The sequence below is a fragment of the Dendropsophus ebraccatus genome, chromosome 2 (genome assembly GCF_027789765.1).
Source record: "Dendropsophus ebraccatus isolate aDenEbr1 chromosome 2, aDenEbr1.pat, whole genome shotgun sequence".
NCBI classification, from domain to species: Eukaryota; Metazoa; Chordata; class Amphibia; order Anura; family Hylidae; genus Dendropsophus; species Dendropsophus ebraccatus.
In genome coordinates this window covers 144964250-144990694 of record NC_091455.1, presented here as the reverse complement: position 1 = coordinate 144990694, position 26445 = coordinate 144964250, and the positions used below count along the sequence as shown (strand labels likewise).

At 40.8% G+C, this 26445-nt stretch overlaps 1 protein-coding gene across 4 annotated transcripts in view; it reads right to left on the bottom strand.

Annotated features, from left to right (window-relative positions):
* The window catches only part of POU6F2 (POU class 6 homeobox 2), a 226332-nt gene that overhangs the window by 68931 nt on the left and 130956 nt on the right, over window positions 1-26445 (bottom strand). For all 4 annotated transcript variants that reach the window (XM_069958441.1, XM_069958440.1, XM_069958438.1 and 1 more), the window contains one exon: window positions 17755-18113. In XM_069958441.1, coding sequence (XP_069814542.1) covers window positions 17755-18113 — 359 coding nt within the window. The remainder of the gene's footprint in view (window positions 1-17754; window positions 18114-26445) is intronic.

Here is a 26445-nt window from a genome sequence, read left to right as displayed (position 1 = left end):
AGGGAGGAGGTATATGAATGGCTGCCCCCAGGTCAACTAACAGTGGAAAGTGTTGTAGCCGACAAAGGGAGGAACATTGTCTCTGCAGTGCAGCAGGGAGGGCTGAGTCATATACCTTGTATGGCACATGTGATAAACCTCATAGTGCACAGGTTTCTTCGAACATGTCCTTCCAATTGTTGATCCCTTTTGAGGACACGATTCTGTGAGCGGGCATGACTATGGCATCAACGACATCATCCCACTCATCTGTGTTCTTGAAAGTGTGGTGAAAAACATCAGCGAGGATTCCCAGGCCACCACTCCAAGGCTGAACATCCTCCTCCATCAATTGTCTGTTCTCAACTATACTGGCCTCGATGCAATCAGGTACTGCCTCCTCCTCAAATAGTCTGTTCTCAACCATACTGGCCTGGGTGCAATCAAGTGGTGCCGCCTCCTCCAATAGTCTCTTCTCAACCATACTGTGTCCAATACAGTACTATTACTGCTGCTGGTTCCTCTGTCAAATGTCTGTTTTCCACCCTACTGGGTCCAAGGAACTTTGTGTCCTATGTCCTGTGTAATCACTTACACCTTGGCTAATTTTTTTTCACTATTTTTGCACTTAGATTTTTTTCAACTTTTTTTCATTGTAATAGCAACTGCAACTAAACTATACCCTATCAGACTCCCACTTTTGTAGCTGCAATTATTCAGCCGTTATACTGTAGCAAGGTTCGTTTTAGGTTCAAAAGTTCGCTCATCCCTAATATATATGATACACCTTAAGGCTATGTTCATACTACGTAAGAGACCGGCTGTTCCGTGACCCCGGCCGGGTCATGGAACGGCTGGTCTCTGGCCGGATCATCGATCCAATCTTTCCTGCCGCAGAGCTCTGATGCGGGCGCATCAGCGCACGCCAGCATCAGAGCTTCCCATAGCGGACAGTGAAGCGAGTGTCCGGAGCCGTTCGCTTCACTGTGTGATATGACAGGTCTTTCTGCGGCCGGAATTCACTGAATTCCGGCTGCAGAAAACTGACGTGTCAGTTATTTGCAGCCCCGTATGGGATCCCGGCCAGAGCGTGTACGATGTGTATACGTTCCGGCGGGGATCCCATAAAGAAACAGGCATTGTTCTACCGCAACAACGGCCGTACTTTTATGTAGTGTGAACATAGCCTAAAAGTTAAAAACTACAGAGTAGAAAATGTAGGCGAAACACATTTTACCTTTACTGTACAAGCAAGTTGATGTTTGTTTCTCTGTAACATTTTCTTCTTAATCTCTTTAGGAGAGGGTTAGTAATTAAATTCATGGATTAGTAATTAAAAAGGATCATGTTTTGGATCCCCAGTCTTCAAATTTTATGGTTTAGGTTCTAGTATTCATGGTTGATTAGTCTTTAATTTCATAAATACCCACACATTAGGTATAAAGCAAACTTTCTCACACTATTAGCATGTCATTATTTTTCATAGCATAAAATAACATTGCATTTAAAGTGTCACTGTAGTTTAATTTTTGTTGTTGTTGTGGAAATTAATAGTACAGATGAGTTTAAGAAACTTTGTAATTTAGTTTATTAGCCGAGAAATGCATTTTTTATCATGAAAAAGCAGTTTGAAGCTCTCGCCCCTGTCTTCATGGTTATCTACGGAGAGGGGAGAGGTGGAGGGAGATGAGGCACCAAAACAGGAAAACAAAGAGTAAATTTACAGCTACATCACCGGGCTATCTCCTCTGAAGTCAGTACTGCCCTCTCTGACCTCTTAATACTGGCTTTCATACAGCTCCCACTTTGTAATCCTTTGTTCTCTGCTCTCTGCTGGTGACTAATCTCCCTCCTACCCCCTCCCCTCTCCCCTCTCCCCTCTCCATAGATTACACAGGGCTCGAATGATGTAAACTAGTCGAGATTTCCTGATAATTAGCAGTGAATGAGAGAGAGGAGGGAGGGGGGACCTAGGGAAAGTCTTTTTGAATGCAGATAATGGCATATTTGCCCAATAAACCGAATTACAAAGTTCCTTAAAATCACCTGTACTTTTGATTTCTGAAAAAAAAAGAAAAAAAAAAGAAAGAAAAACAAGACAGTGACACTTTAAGAATTAAACTACATATTCCAGTTCCTTGGGTGACAAATACTTACAAAAATACGGGTGTTTTATTATCTCCATACTACATATTTAGACTATGTTCACATATAGTATTTTTGTCAGTCTTTTCATCCAAAACCAGAAGTGAGTTGAAAACACAGAAAGTGTGCAAATCTTTCCAGTATAAATTTACCATCAGTTCCACTCCTGATTTTGTTTGAAAAAAGACTGACCCAAAGACTTGCTGAAAGACAAGCCTTAAAGTGTCACTGTAGTTATAACACTCAAAATCTAAATCAACAGTAGATGTGAAATAAAGCACGTTTGAAATATTTTTTTTTTTTGTTATCATGGAAAACACAGCACTTTCCATATTTAAACTCCCCCCCCCCCCCAAGGAGACTAAACACAGAGACAGAGACAAAACACAGTCCCATGTTTCCCAGGTCATCTTTGCGTACTCAGAGAGAAGGCAGTCATTTGATTGATGGACACTAGAGATGAGCAAACTTTTCGGTTCGATCCAGCGAACTTTCGTGAAGTTCGGATTTGTACGAACCGAGCCTTGCTATAACGGCTGAATAATTGCAGCTACAATAGTGGGAGTCTGATAGGGTATAGTTTTATTTAGTTGCAGTTGCTATTACAATGAAAAAAGGGGAAAAAATCAAAGTGCAAAAATAGTGAGATTGTTTTTAGCCAAGGTGTAAGTTATTACACGGGACATAGGACACAAAGTTCCTTGGACCCAGTAGGGGGGAAAACAGACATTTGGCAGTGGAACCAGCAGCAGTAATAGTACTGTATTGGACTCAGTATGATTGAGAACAGACAATTGACGGAGAAGGAGGCAGTAGCAATTGATTGCACCCAGCCCAGTATGGTTTAAAAGAAACTATTGGAGGAGGCGGCACCACTTGATTGCACCCAGCCCAGCCCAGTATGGTTGAGGAGGAGGAGGAGGCAGTACCTGATTGTACCCAGGCCAGAATGGTTGAGAACAGACAATTGACGGAGGAGGATGTTCAGCATTGGAGTGGTGGCCTGGAAATCCTCGCTGATGATGTTGTTCAGCACACTTTCCGGAACACGGATGAGTAGGATGATGTCTTTGATTCCATAGTCATGCCTGCTCACAAACAGAGTCGCATCCTCAAAAGGGATCAACAATTGGCAAGACATGTTCGCAGAAACCTGTGCACTATGAGGTTTATCACATGTGCCATACAAGGTGTATGACTCAGCCCTCCCTGCTGCACTGCCGAGAAAAGGTTCATCCCTTTGTGGGCTACAACACTTCCCACCGTTAGTTGACCTTGAGTCAGCCATTCATATATCTCCTACCTGATGGTCCGGAGGAGCTCCGGCCCACTGTGGCTCCGTTCACCTAGGCTCACAAAATGGAGGACAGCCTGAGAGCATCGGGCCTGACATCGTTGGTAAGACACCGGGGCAGATTGGACTGCAGTCAAAGCGGTGAATGGTTGCAAGCTGGTGGAGGAAGAACTTTTACAGAACTGGCCCCCTAAAGCACCGGGAAGTGACAGTGGCAAGAATAGGCTAACTTTCTGATGGTCTTCTTGGGGAATATTGACCCAATGGGCAGTAACAGACATGTACTGCCCTTGCCCATGATTGAAGGAGCAGACATCAGCACTGGGGTGCACGGTCTTGGACACCAAGAGTCCTAATGAGTCGCCAACATTTTTCTACACAACTGTGCAGTGATGTGACAGCCGATGGGACAGTGATGGGACTTTTTTGGACTGTTTTTTTTTTTTTTTGCGGCTAAACGGAGTTCTCCTCTTTTTTGAACCTTTATTGTAAAGATATGAACTGAGATTTTGACTTAATAAAGTAGATCAGCTTGAACACTGAAGTTGCTTTCATGTGTCTTGGTTGATACTCTCAAACGGCTGTCACATTACATTTTTTATTAAGCAGCACCCAGGTTTATCTGAGAAGACTAATTTAAGGTCTCACCCTAACAGGGGTGACAGCACACATCTTGATATTCACAGAAAACCAGGATACAAGGGAATATAGGAGTAATATTTCCTTGTATCCTGGTCTATTCTGTGATTTTATTTGTTATTGTTATTTTAACCAGATTCATAACAAATCTTGTTCGTTACGGTTCGGTTCGCTCATCCCTAATGGTCACATTGAGCCATGACACTTTGCACTGGCACAAAAAGCAAAAAGATAGCCAGTACTCCTCTAACACTTGTTCATACTGTGCAATTTACACACTGGCGTGGCTAACATATAGACAAAAATAGAGAAAATGCTGCAGCAACCTGCAAGTATCAGGACTTCGCACATACTCTCTCTGTTGTGCACACGACAAAAACCTGTACTAAAGTTTTTTTTAAAATAAGATTCTTAGCACACCCCAGCAACTAAGAACATTTGCTAAGAACCTCATTTAAAAAAAATCTTTAGAACAGGTCTTTGTCATGTGTATGACGTAGGAAGTATGTGTGGTGAATTCTGACACTTGTTGTTGCAGCATTTTTTTGACATTGTATGTTTTTAAATCACAATAACTAAAAAAATAAAAAATAAAATAATGAATGTAAATTGCAAACTTGCCTTATATCACATCCCCTGCTGGATTTTAAAAGTTATAACAACAATAACTTTAAATGACTTTTGTAATAGGCACAATTTTGTGCAGGATATATGAAAGAACTGGAAGTAAGACCAGTGTCGGACTGGCCCAGGCAACGACTGATTAGTGGAATACCATGGGGCCCAGAGGAAGAAAGAAAGGACAGCCCGGAGATTGCAGATTGCTGACAAAAGGAAACATCTGATACAATGCAATAGCAGAGGACTGGCTGGAGCCAAAGAACATTCACTTTTTTGCCGGCCAACTACTGTCTACTCTACCAGGTACTGAATTTTCTTCATTCCTAGTAGATACAGCGGGGACCCGACTATCATACTTACAGCCGACTACCCGTGATCCTCGCAGCAACTTATTCTAAGCCCTCCAAAAAAGTCGGTGTCTTAGAATAAGAACATTAAAGGGGTTATCCAGTGTGGGGGCACTTTTTGGGGGGACCAGGGAGGAGGTGGCTGAAATAAAAGACGTCCACTCACCTCCCCAGTTCCAGCCGCGGGTCACTCATCGCGGTGCACCGGTCCCCGGTTCCCGGCCGCTTCCTGGTGTCTGACGCCGCCAGAGATGCTACGTCTCAGGGTCGCTCAGCTACTTAGTGAAGGAGGCGGGATCCGTTTGAAGTCCGCTCGGATCCCGCCTCCTTCACTGAGTGGCTGAGCGGCCCTGAGACGTAGCGTCTCAGGCGGCGTCAGACACCAGGAAGCGGCCGGGAATGGGGACCGGAGCGCCGCGATGAGTGACCCGCCGCTGGAACCGGGGAGGTGAGCGGTCCCCCCCAGAAAGTGCCCCCATGCTGGAGCACCCCTTTAATGACCACCATAAAAAGGAGTCTTGATGGTCATTAAGAGGTTAAAGAAGACAGAAGCAGTCTCTTTGATGTACATTAACCTTTTAGGTAATCATCCTAAAACTCTCTAATTATAAAACTACAATACACTATTAAAAATCCTCCAAACATATGTCAGCACTGTTTTATTTTCATTTCCTTCCCACCTTCCAAGAGTCATAACACCTTAATTTTTTTCATCGATATTTACATATGAAGGCTTGTTTTTTGCAGGATAGCATTTATGAGTCAATGGGAGTTTTTAATCAATTGTTTTAGGAAATCAAGGTGACCAAAAAGCAGCAATTTTGGCATTGGATATATTTTTAAGGTGTTCATTGTGCAAAATAAATATTGTGATACTTTAAAGTGGTATAAAATATCATATGTGATATTCTGTATTAACAAGGATTTAAAATCCATTGTGTGTGCACAGCTCCTGAAAACCTTAATACTTTATTTAAAATTCAATACAATTTTAAAGAGGAACTTTAGTTAAGAAAGATTTAACCCTCTTTAACCCCCACCCACAATCTATGCTAGTTTGTAACAGGGTGTTATTACAGTTGTCTGCAGCATATCCTGATTCCCTCCCTGAAGCTGCTGAACATCCCCACTTCCTGGTCCACTCGGTCTCAGCTTACTTGTATGGTAAGATAAAGGGGGGGGGGCGGTCATATTGGTGTATCAAGGGATAAGGTGTTGTTCCAGTTGCACCAAATAGTCTAATTTGCATACTGATAAGATGGTTAGTTCATAGAAACTGAGCACTAGAGTGTTATATTAAAGGCACCATGTGCCTCTGTGTAAGGTCCTTATGAAAATCTATCATTAGATTAGGATGCATTCATCTGCTGATGGATTCCCTTAAAACAATGCAGCTGATAGCAAAAACTAAAAAAAAATATATGCCTTAATAAAGTCCAAAGACAAAACCTTCAAACGTGATTGGTTGGAAAGATTGAAAAAGGTTGAAAAAGTGTCCCACAAAACAATGGACATTTCTAGTAAATGGCATCTACCTGAAGTGCACCAAACTTTAGAACTCGAGAGGACTAGCCTATGGAGAATAGTTAATCCCCCCACCCCACCCATTCAGTAAAATTAATTAAAAAATTAATTAAAATTAACTATTTTCTCCTTTTTTCATAAAATATTACAAATTCACTATTTACATGCTTACAATTAGAAGTGAAATATTCCCAATGCATATGTGGTGTGCAGAATTATTGTTTGTTTTTTGGTGTGAGGTCAAGATTTTTCATTTCTTTACCCCCAAATGTCAAAACCTTTCAACATCCCTTTGTGATGACCTAGGAAGTTTCTATAGTACCTAAAAGTTGATGGATTGGTCCAATTATGCTTGATAACTCATAATTCAGATAAAAAAGAACTGTGGAAGAAGATTGCGCTTTTCCTGAATGGGCAATTTGTTTTATAAAGTCAAGAAATTACAGCTAAGGACGAGAGAAAATAAATCATGAAAAAAACTGCTTTACTATTGATCTTCTGCTAGATGTATCTGCCAGGATCCTTTCTCTTAGTTTTATGTACTTGAACTCATATTTTTCTCAACCCTTTTGCTGCTGGAAAGGCCTACCGAGAAACATAAAGTAATAAAAGAATAAAAGGCATTTAAAAACTGTTTAATGCATGTTGAGCTGATGGTTGAAGTACTGACATATTTAGCAAGGATTGATCTAAATGCTATAACACCAATATATATGCAATATTACTAAAACATTGTTCTAGAGATCCTACAACTTTAATATTAATTAATAAATTTAATAAGATACAAAATGTTATCTTTAATAATAGACATGGGAGGACCCAAATGAACCATAAAAATATTTTAGAGGAAATAACAGGAGAGTTTCAGTCTTGCTTTACATCACTTACCTATCTACTATCCAGGTTACCCATAGCTTCCATTACAGTAACTTTCAGTCTCTTGCTTCTTACTGCTTCTGAGATGTCAGAGCAGAACCTGTTCACTGAGGCCAGTGATTGGCTGAGTGGGTGCGTCCTGCTCTGACATCTCATTTCAGAAGCAGGGAGAGGCAAGAGACTTAAAATAGGTGGTTGACCAGGATAGGAAGGTGTCACCTTTTTTGGGTTTTTAACTCTAAGCCAGACAATATATAAAAAATGTTAAATACCCCCTTAGGTCTAAATGGAAAAGATGTATTGGCTTCTACACAGTTTTTCTCTTTAATATAGAGCCATCTTACATTGGCTTTTTATGCCACTACAGTGCTGTGTATATAACAGTATAGGCCTTTAAAATCAGAATGGTGCAGTGCCAACTCTTAACACTACTGTAATCAGCTGTTTGAGTCTACTGAGCTTGAGCACGTACTGTGACCTCTTCATTATTGACATGACTCTGTACACCTGCACACCGTAGTAATGGCTGAATAGTGTATTACAGCCTGCCCTAGTTTCTTGAACATCTAATCGGCTATGATGCGATGAGAATGGTCCTCCAAACGGTCTTATATTCATAGCCTATGCACAGAATAGACTATCTATATTGTGAGCTTGGAAAACATGTTTAGTTACAATTGCTATAAAGCAAATAGTGTCCTGCTTTGGAAAAATTTTAATTCTCACACAAATCTGTCAACATTATGCATCTAGGTTACTATTGTCATCCAGTTGCTCAGCTTGATTGATGAAGGGTATTAACACTTTGCATCCAAATTTCTGTCAAAAGCAATAAAAGTTATTTAACTTAGCAAATGTCTTTAAATAGAAATCATATACCCTTGTGTCTCCAAAAAAACATGTAGACCTATATGTCCCCATAGTTACAGATGACAAAAAAGTCTGATTCCCTCTATTATCTACTTTTCTTCCATCTGTAAGTAAAATCAGAATCCCCAAAACATCTGCTTGAAACATGACAGCTACTAGTAGTTGTTGCCATTAGTAATTTGCCAAGATTATTGTTAGATTACTCTCACTTAGGGTATGTGCACACTGCTAAAAGTGAAGGACACTCTGTTGCATAGTCCGCCGCTCGCGGACTGCGGCAGGCGCGCAATTTTCCGCCCGTGTCATAGACTCCATTCTATGCACAGGCAGATTCCTTCCTCCGTCCAAAGAATGATCAAGTTCATTCTTTGGACGGAGGAAGGAATCCACCTGTGCATAGAATGGAGTCTATGACACGGGCAGAGACAAGCGTGCCCGCCGCAGTCCGCAATCGGGCGCGAGCTGAGAATTCCGTGACGGAGTTTACATCACAATTACTCAGTGTGCACATACCCTCAAATGAGAAATCTAAGCAGGAAGACTTTTTCAAAATGCCCTGGGATGGGCTGGATGAAAAGAAAAAAAAAGTCCACTTACCTCCCTGGCTCCAGCGTTGGTGTCCACAGTCCGTCAGAGTTCTTCTTTAAGACTTTGTTCACACATTGCAGTTTTGAAGTTTTTTCCACATTTCCACTTTGTCATGGTTTTAATAGTTAATGATTCCGTTTACAGAATGATTTTAAATTTTGAAAAAAAAAAAGTGTCATTTTACAAGAGTTGCACAAATGGTGGGGAAATAGTGCTAAGTTTAATGCTATTTGGAAAAATGTAGAAAAGAACACATCAAAACGGCACAGCCGGAGGCCATATATATTAAGGAATTGTTAATTATTTTTAAGGATTTAATCACTATGAGTTGTTAAATATTTAAATATATTTAACATACCAGATATATTCACCTGTGAGTACCATAAATAGTTATAATTGCTGGGTGACATATCTATGTATAATTGTGTAATTGTATATATATATATATATATATATATATATATATATATATATATATATATAAAATCTTTATTAGAGAAGTTCATTGTTGGACTTCAGCTGCAGGTTAGATGTGGCACCTGCTTAGCACTGAATGTGGAGTACCAGCAGTTCCCGGCCACTGGAAAGAAGCCAAAATAAAGGATGGAATAAGCTTGCTGATGAGCTGCCCAAAGCTGGCTTGTGTTACGGATCAACCAGAATCCAGCTCCCTCTCCTTCGTCTGCGCTGATGTAACTCACTGGAGTGGCAAATTACATCAGACCTACAGCTGTAACCCGACATTATGATTAATTTGATCAGTAATTTCTCCTGTTTTTCATTTTAATCGGTGCGACTGTTCTGCTGTGACAGGTCTTTCAGATCTAATTAAGATAAATTTCAGAGTAAAAGACTTGGCAGAATTTTCAAGTCAAATCCAAGCTTCAAGTGTGAAGACTGGAGGCACTAATCAATCAAATTCCGTGGAAAAATATGCAGGGCTTTAACTCAGCAATCAACCCATTAATACCTAAGCAAATTTCACGTTCTCCTGGACTGTTTAGTCATTCTCTCCAAACAGCCAGGCAAAAGAGTAAGCCTCTCATTATATGTATATGATCAGGACCCTGTCAGTGTGCACTAGGAACAAATAGCCAAAAGTGATCATGGTTATTCTTGCAGACATTAGTTCTCAAAATATCAAATGCCACCTTTTTACTATTGATTTCTTCTGAAATCGAAGAAACCTGTGAGTGGGCTGTCTTTACCTGCTGGTGCCTATAATGAGACTGGTCTGTGGGCATTCTAGGATGAACTTTATGCTTAGTCAATATATTTTCACATACACATTTTTTTTAATTAGCTATCTGTACAGGAGAGAGGCACAAATTATATGTGGATGTGGGCATATATTATCTCAAATCCACAGAGGAAACTTGCCTTAATTTTGGGTCAATAATTAGGCTATGTTTCCACAACTAGAAAATGATGGGCATCTTTCTGGATGGCCCCTTTTTGATACACAACAAATTATGAGGCTTTCATTATCAAAAGACTGACATCTTTTTCCACTAAAATGATGGCCGTCCAGAAAGCAGTGGGGGCCAACTCTAATAGCCATCATGTAGCAATCACTCGTGACACCTATTTAACCATTTAGATGCCACTTAGGTCACTATTGTAACCTGGGCTGGCCACACATTATTGGTGATGCAGCAGTCCACATTGTCTTCCTCTGGTGAGATTGCAGGCTGAACCAATAGCTAGGATGATGGATGATGTTTTTTTCAAATGTAAATAAATCCATCCCGTAATAAATGTTTAAATCCCCCCTTTTTCCTATTTTTGAAATAAAAAAAAAAAAGTATTAATCCATATTAGTCCAGCCTCCTAGCAGGCAAACATAAACAGTATTGGTTGGTATAAGTTGACAGGGCAGTAGAGGAAAGGAGTTGTCAGGCCTGAGAAAAGTTTTGCTATTTAGCTGCGGTTGTATAGAAAAGCCTATGCATACCCCTCTTCTCTTCCCCTGTGTCCTGCTGCTGCATTTTTGGTGACAAAACTGCCAAAAAGATGCTTTGTGAACATAGTTATATAATGTAACAAGAAATCAGCAATCCTTTTTTGCTTTTTTTTATTTATGCTGTTCACCGTGCGGGAACACTTTGTTATATTTTAATAGATTATAACAGCACAAATCAGCCCTTTAAAATCATCCCCCTTCCCATTGTACAAATAAAACATGTAAAAATAAATATGTTGTTTTTTTTACATTTTTTTTTTGTATAATGGAAAAGGAGGAGGGGGTGGTTAAAGGAAACCAATCAGCACGGCTGTGGATTATGAATCACAGCCCTGGCTGCAGCTGCTAATTTGCTGATGATGCTTTTGAAGAGTCTGCGCCAGACACACTTCTAGCTTGAAGTGCCAGGCTCTGGTGAAGAATGAAGACATTGGTGGTGAGCATAAAGACTCCCGCGCCTCCCCATCACTGCACCCATCCCAGCAAGGAAGAGGGGGCACTTAGCCCCCTTCCTTACTGGGATGGGTACAGTGTAAAATCAATCTAGGAGATTAAGTGTTGATGCCATGTATCTTCACTTAATCCATTGTTTGCCAGACTGTAATCAGCATCTTGTAAGATGCTGCATACTGTAAGGTGCAAAACACCTGTCAAAATGATGGGTGTTCTGCTCCTGCCTTTTTTGTGTGTTTCCAGAGGATTGCGTTGGATTTGGTTGACTATGTCAATGACCAGCATTGTTTTTTTTGTTTTTTTTAATTGAATGGTTAACGAGAGGTGTGTTTATTTTAAATAAAACACTTTTCTTAATTGTGCTGTGTGTTTATTTTTTTACAGGCTTAGCATTGGAAGGTGTCTGATAGATAACATTCATTACTAAGTCGGAGTCCAACACTTACCCCCCCCCCCTTTATTACCCCAGTACCCACCACACCAGGGGCACTGGAAAGTGCTGTGTATCAGTATCAGTATCAGTATCCTGGAGCTTCAAATTATTTATTTATTAGAAAAAATGCTTAGGGCTCCCCCTATTTTGACAGGTGTTTTGCACCCCTACAGTATGTAGCATTTTGCAAGATGCTACTTACAGTCTGTCAACAAAGGATTAAGTAAGGATACATGGCATCAACACTTAACCCCCTGGGGGCCAGAATAATCTCACACTGTACCTGTCTCTGCAAGGAAGTGGGTTAAGTGCACCCATCCACCCATTCCTTGCTGGGATTGGTGCAGTGTGTGTGTGTGTGGGGGGAGTGGGAGTCTTTATACTCACCACCAATATCCTCATTTTTCACCAGAGCCTGGAATACTGAGCTAAAAGTGTGCTGGGCTCTGGCTCTACAAAAATATCAGCAAAAAGTGTCAGCTCAGCCAATCAGCAGCTGAAGCAATGTCCCTGCTCAGCTGCTGATTGAAAAAGATTGGGGTATAAGTCCGGGGAGTAAGTTAAACACACCACCCCCAGTAACTCAGGCCCAAAGAGGGTTAATTTAATCCCCTGTGGACCAGACGGCCACCCCCTGGACCACTTTCCAACCCCTTACAAACCACAGTCTTGCTCACTGGGGGTTGGGTTATTCCCCTGGAGACCAGACTGTGGAGTTTAAGTTCTAGAAAAGTGCCACTAAAAACACAATATGCATAGGCTATGGTGTTTTTTAGTGGAGAAGAAGACCTCAGTTGAAGTCAAAGGGAGAAAAATGCAGTTTGCAGGGGGAAAAAAACACCAAACCTTCAGCATGCTGTGTTTGGATAAAAATGCCACAGATCCTCAAAAAGTGCCAACGAGGAGAGAAAAAGCAACAACATACTGTGCTGGCTTATGAATTAATTTAGAATTACAGCTAGACATTTCTGTTCTTTTCTTGCACTACAGGCCCACCTTAAAGAAAATCCCAAAAACATCACTGTTCCCACTCAGTTGAGTAGAGACAGCACTTCAATGTAAAAAAGGGACTATTTATGAGCACCCAAATGCAACATTTCGACTTTTACATAAGCCTTTTTAAAGCATTGGATGCTTGAAAAGGCTTATGTGAAAGCTGAAAGGTTGCATTTGGTGGGTGTTAATAAATACTCACGTTTTTCATGGAAGTGCTGTCTCTACTCAACTGTTTAGATGATGGAAGATTTTGGGTCCCATTCAGTGAGATATGCATACATTGAGTACTGTTTTAGTGCTGCTGACATTTTGTCTTCTGGTACTGTTCCCACTCAATTGACAATGTACAGAAATACATCAACCTAGGTTAACTTAAAAATGTTCTGTTAAAAACAAAACCCATTTGAGCAAATTTGATATAAAGTGTTATGAAATTTCTCTTCAATAGTAAAGTGACAAGAACAGTTTATGAATCTCAATGTACTGTTAGATGATTTTTTTGTGTTAATATTTGTTCATTTTGTGAAACTTTTAGTCATCTCACCTAGGCGAGTCACTTTCATTTAATTTCCTCTCTGAAGAAACAACAATGTCTGTATCTCTATAGAAATAATTGTTGTTATCCTGCAGAGTTTTTGAAACAAACAACATCATCATTTTGAATTACTGTCTACTCTTGACAATCTTTGCATTGCACTAAACTAATATCCTTCAGATGGATTCTGAATAATGTAGAAGAATGAAACTGGCAGAAAATAAGATGGAATCAAAGAATCTTAAATGAAATTTAAGCTGTCAAGTATTAAACTGGGTTTAATACTATACATTATTACAAGCTGACTTATGTTCTGAATTTAAAAATGTGTTATATGATTTCCATTATGCGTTGAGCTAGATCACACTTGGTTCACCAATGAATCTATAGTAGATACAAGACGCATGATGTGAATAAAGGATATTGTGATGGATGATTAATGGGGTCTGACCATCTTCCATTACTATATTGTTAGGTGCTGGGTTGCTACAGGCTTAAGTGCGTACATTATATCAATTAACATAAAAATGACATCCTGTTTTCCCAAATGTATACTGTTCCCGTAAAGGGCTAAAAAGCATGGTCTACTGTACTTTTTAGTCCCTCATGCTGCATACATTTAGTCCATTAAAGACTGTGTGCCTGATGGGAAAACAAACTTTTTTGACAGGTTGCCAACAGATACCCGTGACATAATCATAATGGAGAATATTTATAAAATATGTACCCCTGGTGTATGCCACAGAAAAGGTGCAGATTCTTATCTTTTGTGTGGAGTATGCCAGCCGTAAACCCTGCTTGCCTGATGTGCGGGATGGGGTCGATTGGCAAGGCAAGGCATGGCCTCCTCCTAAGTTATTATAGTTTATGCCTGGAAAAAGGTATAAACCATGCAGAAATATACACCGGAGATGCAGATCCCCCCAGCCATACTAGTACTCTAGTCTTAATAAATATCCCCCATAGCTAACGGTGCTTTACACTGACAGGCGTAATGCAAGTGATCACATAGTCATGTACCCTAGTGGAACTATAAAAGTCTTCCTATTTCCATTAGGCTCTTCCTAGTGCTTCGAGTAAAGTCAAGTCTAGAGGAGAGTGCCGAGGTATGGTGAAAGATAAGAGGCTCAGCCTTTTCCCACTTTTACCAGCTGTTATTTGCAGCTGACACCCACTGTTAATAACCAGCATCAGAAATCCATTCAAAGCTGGCCATTTAAAGGTAGCTTCACACGTACCGGATCCCCAGCGGATTTCACGCTGCGAGTTTGCAGTGAAATCTGCTGCGGATCCTGTAGTGTGAAGCTGAATGGCTCCCATACACGCAGCTGATCCACTGCCTGTATGAAACCCGACCCCTTTAACCGCCCTGCCGCTGGCCGCAACGGCCCCGAGCATACATTACCTGCTCGGCACCGTGCCTGTCTGAAGCTCCCGACTTCCGCCGCTCCCCATCAGCCAATCAGTGGTGCCGTGCACTGATTGGCTGACGAGGAGCGTCGGGAGCCGGGAGCCTCTCACACAGCCACGGCACCGAGCAGGTAATGTATGCTCGGGGCCAGGGCTGTGGGCGGTTAAAGGGGCTGGGTCACATACAGCCAGCGTGTATGGGACCCATTCAGCTTTAGGGTATGTGCACACTGAGGAAAAGGCGAGGAATTCAGCTTGAAATTCAGCTCGAAATTCAGCTTGAAATTCCTCCCGTAAAAAATGTACAGAGCAAAGTCCCATTGTGTTCAATGGGTTTTCTGCTCTGTTGTTCACACTGCAGAATTTCCGAGCAGAATTTTCTGCTGTAGATCTGCTAGAGGAATCCTATAGAAGTCAATGGGGGGCTTAAATTCTGCTTGAATTCTGCCTGAAAACTTTCAGCTACAATTCCTCGAGAATTGCTCAGTGTGCAAGGGCCCTTACACTACAGGATCGGCAGCAGATTTCGCTGCAAACTCGCAGTGTAAAATCCACTGCGGATCCGGTGTGTGAAGCTACCCTAAAAATTCTGCCAGTTTTACTAGCTTTTGGCATGTCATACACTCACAGACTAAACAAAATTAAAATATAAATACATATATATATATATATATACACACATACAAGATGTATGAATATATATTATACACTAAATATATATATCTATATATTACATGACTATATATCTATATATATCTATATAGTCATGTGAGAAATTGTCCAAACTATAGACATTTTACTGACCCTGCATGATGAATGACATAAATGAAAACATAGATATCAAAATCCCATCCCACATCCCAGAAAAAAATGGATCAAAAAGTTATGAAAAAAATGTACTGTATGCAAAAGTGGTACTGATAATATTACAGATAAAAGTGCAAAAAAAAAGCCTTTGCACAGCTCCTTGGGAAGATACTTAAAAAAGTTATTGGGTTTGGAACATGGTGATGCATAGATGATATTATTATTATTATTATTATTATTATTATTATTGTTAAAACAAAACAAAGTATATACAAATGTACCATCTTTTTTGCTTTATAATACGCACCTGACTATAAGAGGCACCCCTGGTTTAGGCAACTGAAAATAGGACAGCAATATTTCATGCTAATTAAATTATGATGGTGGTCTAAGGCAGCGGAGGGGTTTAAGCTTATTGAAATGACAGGGACACTTTAACCCCTTCAAGACAGACCCCTTTGATGCACAAAAATCCGGGTCAAGTTAATGCAATGTTCCTCCCCGCCTTCTAAGAGCCTAGCACTTTTATTTTGCCCCCTATAGGGCTGGTTGGGGTGTAATTTTTTGAGCCATGATCTCTAGTTTTTATTAATATCATATTGGTGTACCAGAAACATTTTGATTGCTCTTTATTAATTTTTTTTGTGATATATAATTTAATAAAATCAGCAATCCTGGTGCATTTTTTTTTGTTTTCCGCTTACGCCGTTCACTGTGCCGGAACAATAATGTTATATTTTAATAGATCGGACAATTCCGCAAGCTACGATTTGTAATATGTTTATATATTTATATTTTTATAATGGGCAAGGGGGTATTTTAAACTTTTATTGGGAGGGGGTTTAAAAGGGGATTTTTAATACTTTTCAAAACTTTTTAATTACACTTTTTTTTTTACACTTTTATATACTGTAAAATATGCAATCATTAGATTGCATATACTGGTCTATGTTATGCCATAGCCATGTATAGAGCCTGCCTGAGAGCAGCACGGCTGCGGGTGTCCCGATCACTTAGTGACAGATGCTTGATCTGTCACTGAGCACCTTAAACGCTGCAATCGCTGTAGATCGCGCCGTTTAAGGGGTTAATGAGAGTCAGCTGCGGGATTGCAGCTTACTCTCATTACCTCTGGCACTGGACACAGATGAGAGCGGGATCGCTCTCTCTGCAGCAATCTCGCTCTCATCACAAAGCTCTATCAGTAGAGCAACGTATATGTACATTCCTACTGCACGGGGTATGTGCAATAGGAACGTATACTGTATATACAGATTACTGATGCTAAGGGGTTAATACCCTCCATGACCGTACATTTTATCCACACACACAGCTTTGCAGCATGCACAATACACACCCAGCTCTGACACATTATACACACCTAGGATAAGCGAATCAGATTTATTTTGCTATACATGAAGCAAAAGTGATCTGCGCTCGTATCTCTCAGGCTGGCAGCTCTGCGCAGCAAATACACAGTGTGAACCTAGCCTAAGCTTCACACGACTCTGTAAATGAATTCATAAAAAACATTATGGGTCTTAGAGGGTGAGGAGAGAAAAAAAATCTAAATTTAGGGGGTTTGGGTAGAGTTGAAATTATGTAAAAAATAAATAAATAAATATATATACACACACTGTATAGTACCTGTGCTATAAAAATAATGTGTTGTTGATTCTTAAGGGGTTAAACAAGAGATACTGGTATATATTGCCACTAGTAATAGGAATATTACTGTGACAACATTATAGATTTTTTTTTATGGGTAAAGGAGTTATTGTTGCCACTGACACATGACAGATGGAACGCGCAGAATGAATCTAAAGAAGCCTAGGCTACCCTGTATACATAGGCTGAGAGGAATAAAAATACAGCAATCTGGATTCTATTTATTTTGAGTATTAAAATTCTACATAAAATAAACAGAAGATCTAAGCCAATATGTCCTCTTCAGGACCCACATTGTACTGTTGGAGGCATATTTAAATTGTTAGGTTCCATAGAGTTTGTGGATATGAAGTGAAGAAATGTGACATCATGTCATTGTTTTGGACAATTCTTTTTAGACAAATGTTGGCAATAACTAGGTATTTTAGTATTTTCTAGTGTTTAGCCATTTTGTAATTTCTTGTGATGAGTTATGTTTACTATTTGGCTATAACTTACAGAGGGTAAGTTATCACAGTGCACAATGGTAGCCAATTGTATCATAATACTCCCAGGACTCATATAACCTCAACATGAACTTGATGTTGAAACCATTGACTTACTTACCTGCAGTGGGTTTGGTGGGGTCATTGGAGAGGGAAGGCCATGTCCTGGTGATTGATTAGGCTTTTGGGGAGAGTTGCAGGGCTGCTGGCTTGTAGCAAGTTGGTTCTGGCTTTTGTTTTGTGTTTGGTTTTGCTGCTGTTGCTGATTTTGTTGCTGCTGGGATTGCTGTAAAGGATGAGGCTGGGATGATTGCTGGGGTGACTGCTGATGCTGGGATGTAGGTTGCGGTTGTTGTTGTTGCTGCTGCTGCTGTTGTTGCTGTTGTTGCTGTGATCCTTGATGATGATGGTGATGATGATGTTGATGAAGCTGCTGTAGATGCTGAAGTTGCTGAAGTTGTGAGTTCAGGGATGAGGTAGCTGTAATCAAAACAATGGGTTAAATATTTAAAGTGGGAATTCTAATGAATATGCCACCAAATGCCTTACAGTATTTCTGTTTTGGGAACTATAGGCAGGGAAAGGGTGGGGCTGGTGCTTAAGAAGTGCAGAGCCTAAGGGCCCTATTACACCAAATCAACTGTACTGATCAAGCTGATTACCGGCTGTCTTGACTGATAATTGTTTGGTGCAATAGAAGCCCTTTCCTTCCTGCTGCCCCCCCAACTCCTCCCTGCTCAATTTATGTACATGTAATAGCGCAGACAGCGAGTGGGGAACAGGTAGCAAGCAAGCACTTACCTGACATGTTGGCGCTTGTTTTTTTACTTAATATTGGCCCATCTAATAGGGCCTTCAGATGTCTGACCCTTTTGCAGAGAAAAGAGGGTGGAAGAAATCACATTATTTTTATACTGGGTCACATTATGCTATAAATTTACTATATACCAGCTGCCAGTTACTATCTTTGGCTGCCTGCAGTTACCAGTAGAGGGACCATAGTGTGCTACTCTGTTAATCAATGTATAGACTATATGCAGTATGCTAATGTGCTCCACTATACGCAGCTGCAGGTGACAGCATGCTATATTTTAAATCAGTCGCTATAAGGGGGGCGGAGGGGGTTAGGATATCTGTACTCCTAGTGAAGAATGATCAACCTATTTAAATAAAAAAAATGGTAACCAATGGACATTCATCTTCAGTGTGATTGCCTTACATGTAAGTAAGTCCCCTTTTAGTCAGGCCACTTATCAGCAAGGAGCATTGCTATAAATGCTCTTTTGGTCCGTGTAAATGTTTTAGCGATCAGCTGAGCAGCGGAAAAATGCTCATCAGCTGAATACATCTTTTGTGCTCCTCTGAAATATATTGCTATTGGCTGCACATTGCACTGTGTAAAAAGAAGACGTATGGCCGATAGCAATATATTTCAATGACCGCACAAATGATACAGTGATTGTTCATGCGGTCTGGCCACAAGATCAATCATGCCTTGAAGACACTGAGAATGAGCACAGATCTTGCCGATCATGCTTGCTTGCATCATCTTTGCACAACCCTCCTTAGATCAGATTGAGTACAACTTTTGCAAATACTATGGCTAGACAACAAATATATAAATATGAACAGTCAGTCCAAATAAAGAGCGGAGAATAGCACCACTGATCATTGTGAAACACCTGGGACAAATAATGGACTCAATGCGGGCAGTAAGCGGTTAGCAGATTGACAGCTTGGGGGTGCTCTAACTCTGTAACAACAATATTCATAAATGAAGTGACGATGAATTAGAGAAGCAGTCAGCCATATATGCTGTATCCATTTATTTCATGGCTTCATACAAGCGGGAAGGGAGAGTGAAGCAGGCGCATCCTGATAACGACCAGTATGCACATCAAGGCGCTTCTTCTGGTCTGGAACAGAAAACCAGAAGAAGCACCTCTCTATAAGAAAAGGTTTTTGTATGAATGGTTGCTGCTTCACCCTCTCTCCCCGCTTGTACAAAGTTATGAAATAAATATATACAGTAAATGTACACTGAAAGAGTCAAAATGGTCGACTGAAATGCACAAATCACCTATGATTGCGTGATTGCTTTACACATTTCCATTATGGACCTGTTTTCCAGTCAGGAGAATGTTCTTGTTTTCTTAATATAGATTTATTCTCCATTATATGTTTCGCAAGAAGCAAACATTTTACATGAAGAGTGGTATTATTACATAGTAAAGACAATAGATGGGTCCACAAAATCCAGAAATAGCTACTCTAATGTACTTTTGCCGCTATACTTGGTGAGCTTTAACAGTTTTCACCTTTAAAATGACATAGTAACTCCTAAGGCCTGAAAGTGTTCTCAATTCAATATTGCTTTATAACACTAAATTTGGCCAGGGAAATATCATCCAGTTCACAGCTTAAAAAACAGAAAAAAGAAAGAAAGAAATGACACGTGTTGAAAGTTATTATTGTGCTGTTCTCAGGGTCACAGTAGTTCAATTATACTTTTCAGTGCCATTTTATTGTGAACATTGGTAAGGTATCTACTTTTTAAGCCCTTTGCTGTTAAGATAAATTAAGCACACCCCTGCCATGTAAGAACTGTATTTTCCTGGTTCCAGTTGCCTGCATTCAACCCTGTTGTAAAACCTCCCTTTAAATTATATGTCATTTTACCACTTATGTACAACAAGACAAAAAACTGTGGTTAGATTCTAGCAAAATTTGATAATAGATAAGAAATATGTCTCATCAAAGACATTATTAGCTAATGTGAACAATAGCCCAGATTAAGGATAAGTACTATAATGAAAAATGTTAAATATTTTTACTATGAGGTAGCTCTAGGATTGTCTTCCATACAGACTTCATGACTTTTAGAAAAATCATAATGAACGTAGGGTCACAGAAACTGTTCCTGTGCGATCAGCAGCAGGAGCTTGGCTATAATGGCTGGGAACTGAGAACCTCTGATCCCAGACGTTTAACCTCTTAGATGTCAGAGTCGATAGTGACTGCAGCATTTACCAAACATTGACACGAGAGAGGGCTTTCTCTGTCTGCCCATTAGGACCCTCCAATGTAAATTTTTGTGATGGATTACCAACTGGAGCCTAACAAAGGCCACAAATTCTGATTTCTTTTTGGTGTATTACTTATTTTGGTAATGCTTTACAATATCAAGTTTTCCAGATAATGCATTAGCGTTTCTTACTTTAGCATTTTGGCCCTCTTCTCTTCCCTATAGTTGACAGCTTACTGCCTAGGTCACTGCCCACCATTTTCCACTCTGTGAGTGGTGTCCAAACTGAAAACACTCAGGTGGTTTGGAACATGAAGAGAAGTAAGTATCCCTTTTTTCCCCATGTTTCCCCATACATCTTTCCAGGGCTTGTGGATTGTTTCAGTTTGCCCCCCCCCCCCTAACATGCACACACACACACACACACACACACACACTAAACCAGGAAGTGAGAGCAGGACCATGCTGAATCTGTGTGGTGAGAATACCCATTTAAACACACACACACACACACACACACACACACACACACATATATATATATATATATAGTGCCCTACTCATATAATGGATAGGAAGGGGGTAGAAAAGAGCTTTGTCTTTTTTTTCTCTCCAAAAACTGGAAACTGGCAGCATGGATATATGTATTCAAGATAAAAATTTAGGCCGGGTTCACACTAAGTAAAAACATTGGCCATTCTGTGACCTGACCGGTTCACAGAACGGCCGGTGTTAGTGAAGATCATCCTGGACGGTACTGCAGTAGTAGCCGGATGATCTTTACTCATGCTGAATAGGGATGCGGGCGCATCCGTGTGTGTTTACATCTCAATTCACTATTCAACACAATGGAGAGTGCGGCCGGAGCGGCACTCTCCATTGTGTGCACTGTCAGGCTTGTGCAGCCACTACTCAATGAATAAAAACGCCACTTGCGATCCTGACTGGAGTGTATACTATATGTATACACTCCGGCCGTGATTCTACAGATGACAGCACAATATAAGTTTCCTATTAATCACGACCGTTGTTGCAAATCAGCAACAACGACCGTGATTAATAGGGAACTTACGTTGTGTGAACATAGCCTTCAGCTACAAAATTACTAGCGAGAATAACAGGTATCAGTTTACAATGAGAAAAAAATTTATTTGTAGGTATGATAAATGCAGTACTAAGGCCAGGGCTATTCTTTAACTGCAGCTGTAGCCCACAGCAATACAGTACATTGAGTTTTATGCAATCTTGGACTGGAGCTGCCACTCAATAGTTAAAATCAATCAGTAACATTATGGAAAGTCACTAATGGATTTTGCAAATCTAAACAGCAAGGAATATTAATGGCATAATTCAATTTAAATTTGAAAAATCATATTTGTAGTTTTTTTCATTAGAAAAGAAAAACAACTTTGTGATTAGATGTCCACTTTGTGAAGCAGTAATGGATATATTTGGTAATTGTTCTATTTGTTATGTGTAAGTATTGTCTAAGTATGTTTTTATTTAAAACTTAAAGATTGAAAAGAAATTCTGCATCATTTTGCCTCTAAAGCTTGCATCTATAACATTACATGCTGTTCACTAAAAAAAGGTTACAAATTTGTCTATAGCCATTAATGTTAATGTAAATTGTGAAAAAAGTTTATAGATTGTAATATACATATGGGCAGGGGAATGCCGTTATATATAGGTAATAATATGCGTGTTCTAAGTAAACAGAAAACCTAGCTTCACACTATGTAAACATGACGGCCATCTTTCATAATAACTTTTGTCATTGCGCAAATAACACCCGTTAAATAACTGACGTTATTTACACAGTGACGGACGTTGTTATGAAAGATGCCGTCATTTTTTTATTGTGTGAACCTAGCCAAAGATTAAATTAAGACAGTTAATGCAATAAATATACAGTATGTGCAACATATTATCTGCATCATTGATAACCAGCTTGTGCTAAAAAGCAAACTAAATTGCCTTCCAGTTGTATACCTGTGTTCAAAATGCAAGATGTGAGATTCAATAGTATAAAAAGCAAATGTAGATAGGAGCTGTTCTTCATATGTATCTATGAAATCACTCATACAATAGTATAGTGTGCTGGTGTCCTTAGAAAACTCAAAGAGTTATTGACGACAATTGCTGAAAATCTATATCTTTCTCAGTTGTCATGTGCCGGAGATGGGGAGATTCACACAGAGATGCAGCCAGAGTCATTGTACAGTCCAGCAGGTGTGATAACATGTTACTGGCACTTCTTCCTTGCACACAGCAGATAGATTACACACAATATTTTAGTGCATCAAAGCAGCAATGGGTCAAGACCTGAGCAAATCGAGGCCTCAACCTGTGCCAATAACAGTATCTAGCTGTTAGATACTGTAACCTACATTGTTCTTACTTCAGAATGTGTGACCACATCCCTTCTAGACTCCAGCCCTAGAGTCCACAAATTATACACAGCTTTATAGCTTCTATAACTCTAAGCCAGTCTCTCTATATTCATTCATAGGTTTAAGACAGTCTTTTCAGTCTGACAGTGCACTCTGCTGATACATCCATATATAAATCCCTATAGAAAGCCTCTCCGGCTCTCCAGACTGGAAAGAAAACACAACTTCCTGCGGGACATACAGCAGCTGATAAATACAGGAAAACTTATGTTTTTTTTTTTTAATAGACGCAAATTGCAAATCTCTGCCACTTTTTGGAACCAGTGGATATGAAAGAATTTTTTTTGTCAACTACCCCTTTAAATGCAAAATAACTTTAACTGGCCCATGAACCCTGCTTTCTGGACCTCTATGAGTGTTACAAGAATGGATTGGTATATTGGTCTAACTGTAATTACATTGCTTGTTAACTGTTTAAAAATTTAACCTGATAGTCCCTAGTCCTTGACTGTATGTAATGCAGCCAGCCACTACATTTCTATTAAAGAACTTTCCTTGTGAAAGATCATTAATCCTTCGCCTGGTGTCATTGATCATGTATGGCCAGCAACAATGGCCATACTTTGTGCGGTGTGTAACATAGCCCTTCTTCTATGGGATTCCGCTCTGAGCGTATACACATCGTATACGCTTCAGCCGGAATCCTGTACGGGGCCACAAATAACAGTGAATTGCGGCCGCAGAAAGACCTGTCAGTTCACACAATGAAGTGACCGGCTCCGGCCGCTTGCTTCATAGTGTGCTGTGGGAGATTGTAATGCGGATGCGCGCTGATGCGCCCGTATCAGAACCCTGCGGCCAAGAGATCCTCCAGCAGGTACAGCAGTACCGGCCGTAATTATCCGCGCAGAGACCGGCCGTACTGTGACCCGGCCGGGTCACAGAACGGCCGGTCTCTTCACGTAGTGTGAACATAGCCTTAAAGAGACTCTGTTAGTAGGTTTATCCTGTCCTAAGGGTACCATAAACTAGAGACCAAGAAGCTGAACAGAATCATGTATCACTTACTTTGTTCTGTGCAGCTGATTCAGAGATATCCTCCTGAATAACATGGACAATAAGTAGTTCTCTTCATTGTGTGCATGAACCCAGTAGTCCTCAATATTCATGAGAAGCAGAAAACCCTGCCCACCAGCTGCTGATTGGCAGTAATCTCTCCATGCTGTGTATAGGCAGTCAACTGTCAATCAGCAGCTGATAGGGAACAATGTAATTTTCTTTAATTGTTTTTTACACTCAATGGGCCAGAGCACTCAGCCCACAAAGTGTAGAGACTATCCTTAAATAGCAGGGCATCCTTGCTCTGCAGCTGAGAGAAGCAGGAGCGTGCGTCAAGTTTAAACAGCCACCCTCTTCTGCCTTTTTCTTTCTGCTGCGGGGAACACAGCACAGGGATTTCCTGCTGGTCCCCTGCATCGCTCGCCTAGCAGCCCCTGCCTCACTTACTCTTCCCCTGGCAGATCCGACTCCTCCACCTGTCCAGCCCCTGACACCCTTCTGTAGGCCGCCTGTGCCCAGGCTCCAGCGCCGGTGGCCCTCCGCACCACAGCCGCCAGCTTCTTCCCGACGCCTATGCCTGCCCCTGCTCCTGGCACCCCTCTCTAGGCTCCTTAACTGTTCCTGCGTGAAATGCAAACAGGCCAACGGCGGCTTCAGGAGCCTGGTGAGAGGTGCCAGGAGCTGGGGCAGGCCGGTGGGGAGGATTCCTGCTGCTGGGAGTTGGCAGAGGCATCAGGAATAAACGGGAACCGGCGGCTGTGGTGTGGAAGGCTGCTTGCACTGGAACAGGAGACCTGCTCCAGGACGGGTGGAGGAGTTGGATCTGCCACGGGAAGAGGGAGCTAGTGGCTACTAGGTGAGCAGTGCGGGGACTGGCAGCACAGGAGATTCCTGTCATTATGACCGGAATCCCTGCTCTGTGTTCCCCATAGCAGAGAGAGAGGATGGAGCGGGTGGCTGTTTAAACTTGCTGCCCACTCCTGTTTCTCTTAGCTGTGGGAAACACCCTGTAGCAAAGCAGGGATTCCCATTATAATGAAGGAAATCCCCACTCCTGTAACCTTGTTATTCCTGAACACCTCAATAACTGCCAGCTGAACAATAGTTCAGCTGACAGAAATCTCCCCTGATTTTGTTTGGATACTGAACAATGTTCGAGTACTGAGCAAAACCTCAGAGGGAAATTTTGTTTGAATACCAAAGAGTTCAAACACCAAGGTGTTTGGGAACTGAGGTACTGCTGTATTATATTTAAATATCTGTGTTCATTCTTTAAAAAACAAGTATATCACCCTGTCTCCCTTATATAGATAGCTCCGCACCCGCACAAGCTAGTAACCTAGCCCCTGCCCCCTCACATAGCTCCCCACACACAGACTGGTCTCCCTTCCCTTTTTCACATACCTCTACAGCTCTTCTCATCCTCCATCGTGCTCTGCAGACTTTGTAGGACCTTTGGTGATGTCATAGTTACCTGTCAAAGGTCCTGCGGAGCCTGCTTACACTTTGCTGAATCACAATTTTTGAAGAGGCTTGGTAAAATGCAGCATTTTTTCTGCAAATCATGACACAGCCACAGAGAAGCCCAGCAGTCCAGCAAGTATACACTATGTCCATTTGTGTGGCAATGGCCCCTTAATGAGCCCAGCTGCCTAAAACGGACATAATATAATCCGCCACTGAGCTGGTGTCTTTTCTGTGACTGTACGGATTTCTTTTCTGCTATTGTCTTGTAGCTTTTTAAAGCTTTATCAGACACAGGACATAACAATTACCCACACTAGCACAACAATTTTAATAGCTTTTAGTATTTTACCTACTGAAAACCTAACTAAAACAAACAAAAAAATCTTCCTGCCAGAGACTTCAATAAAAGGAGAAGTGCAAGCCACTTTCAAATTCTAAATTTGAGAAAACATCTTTCTAGCAATATGTTTCTATCTAATTTATTTTCTCGCAGCAACACGGTGGCTGTTGCCAGGCCTGAAACACAGTCACTAAAAATATTTTCTCTATAAAGGTTAGGAAAATTCCCTGTGGTCAGCTCAGGAGCTTCTGAACTGTAGCACAATAAAGCCAGCTTTAGGGTATAAAGCCAACCTTCCAAGACAATAAAAAGAAAAGAAAACGAAAACTGGATCCCTCAAAGAGCAATAATACCAGTATCCCTCATTCCAAGCTGCACAGTATATCGCTGTAGAGGAAGGTTATCAATGTTAGCCTAGTCTTGTATCTGTTGATTGCAGCCACTGGTAATAACACTTGATTCGTTTAGTATAGCGCAGCATACTATCAGTCTGACCTCCTCACAGAGGTTCACACTATTACATTAAGC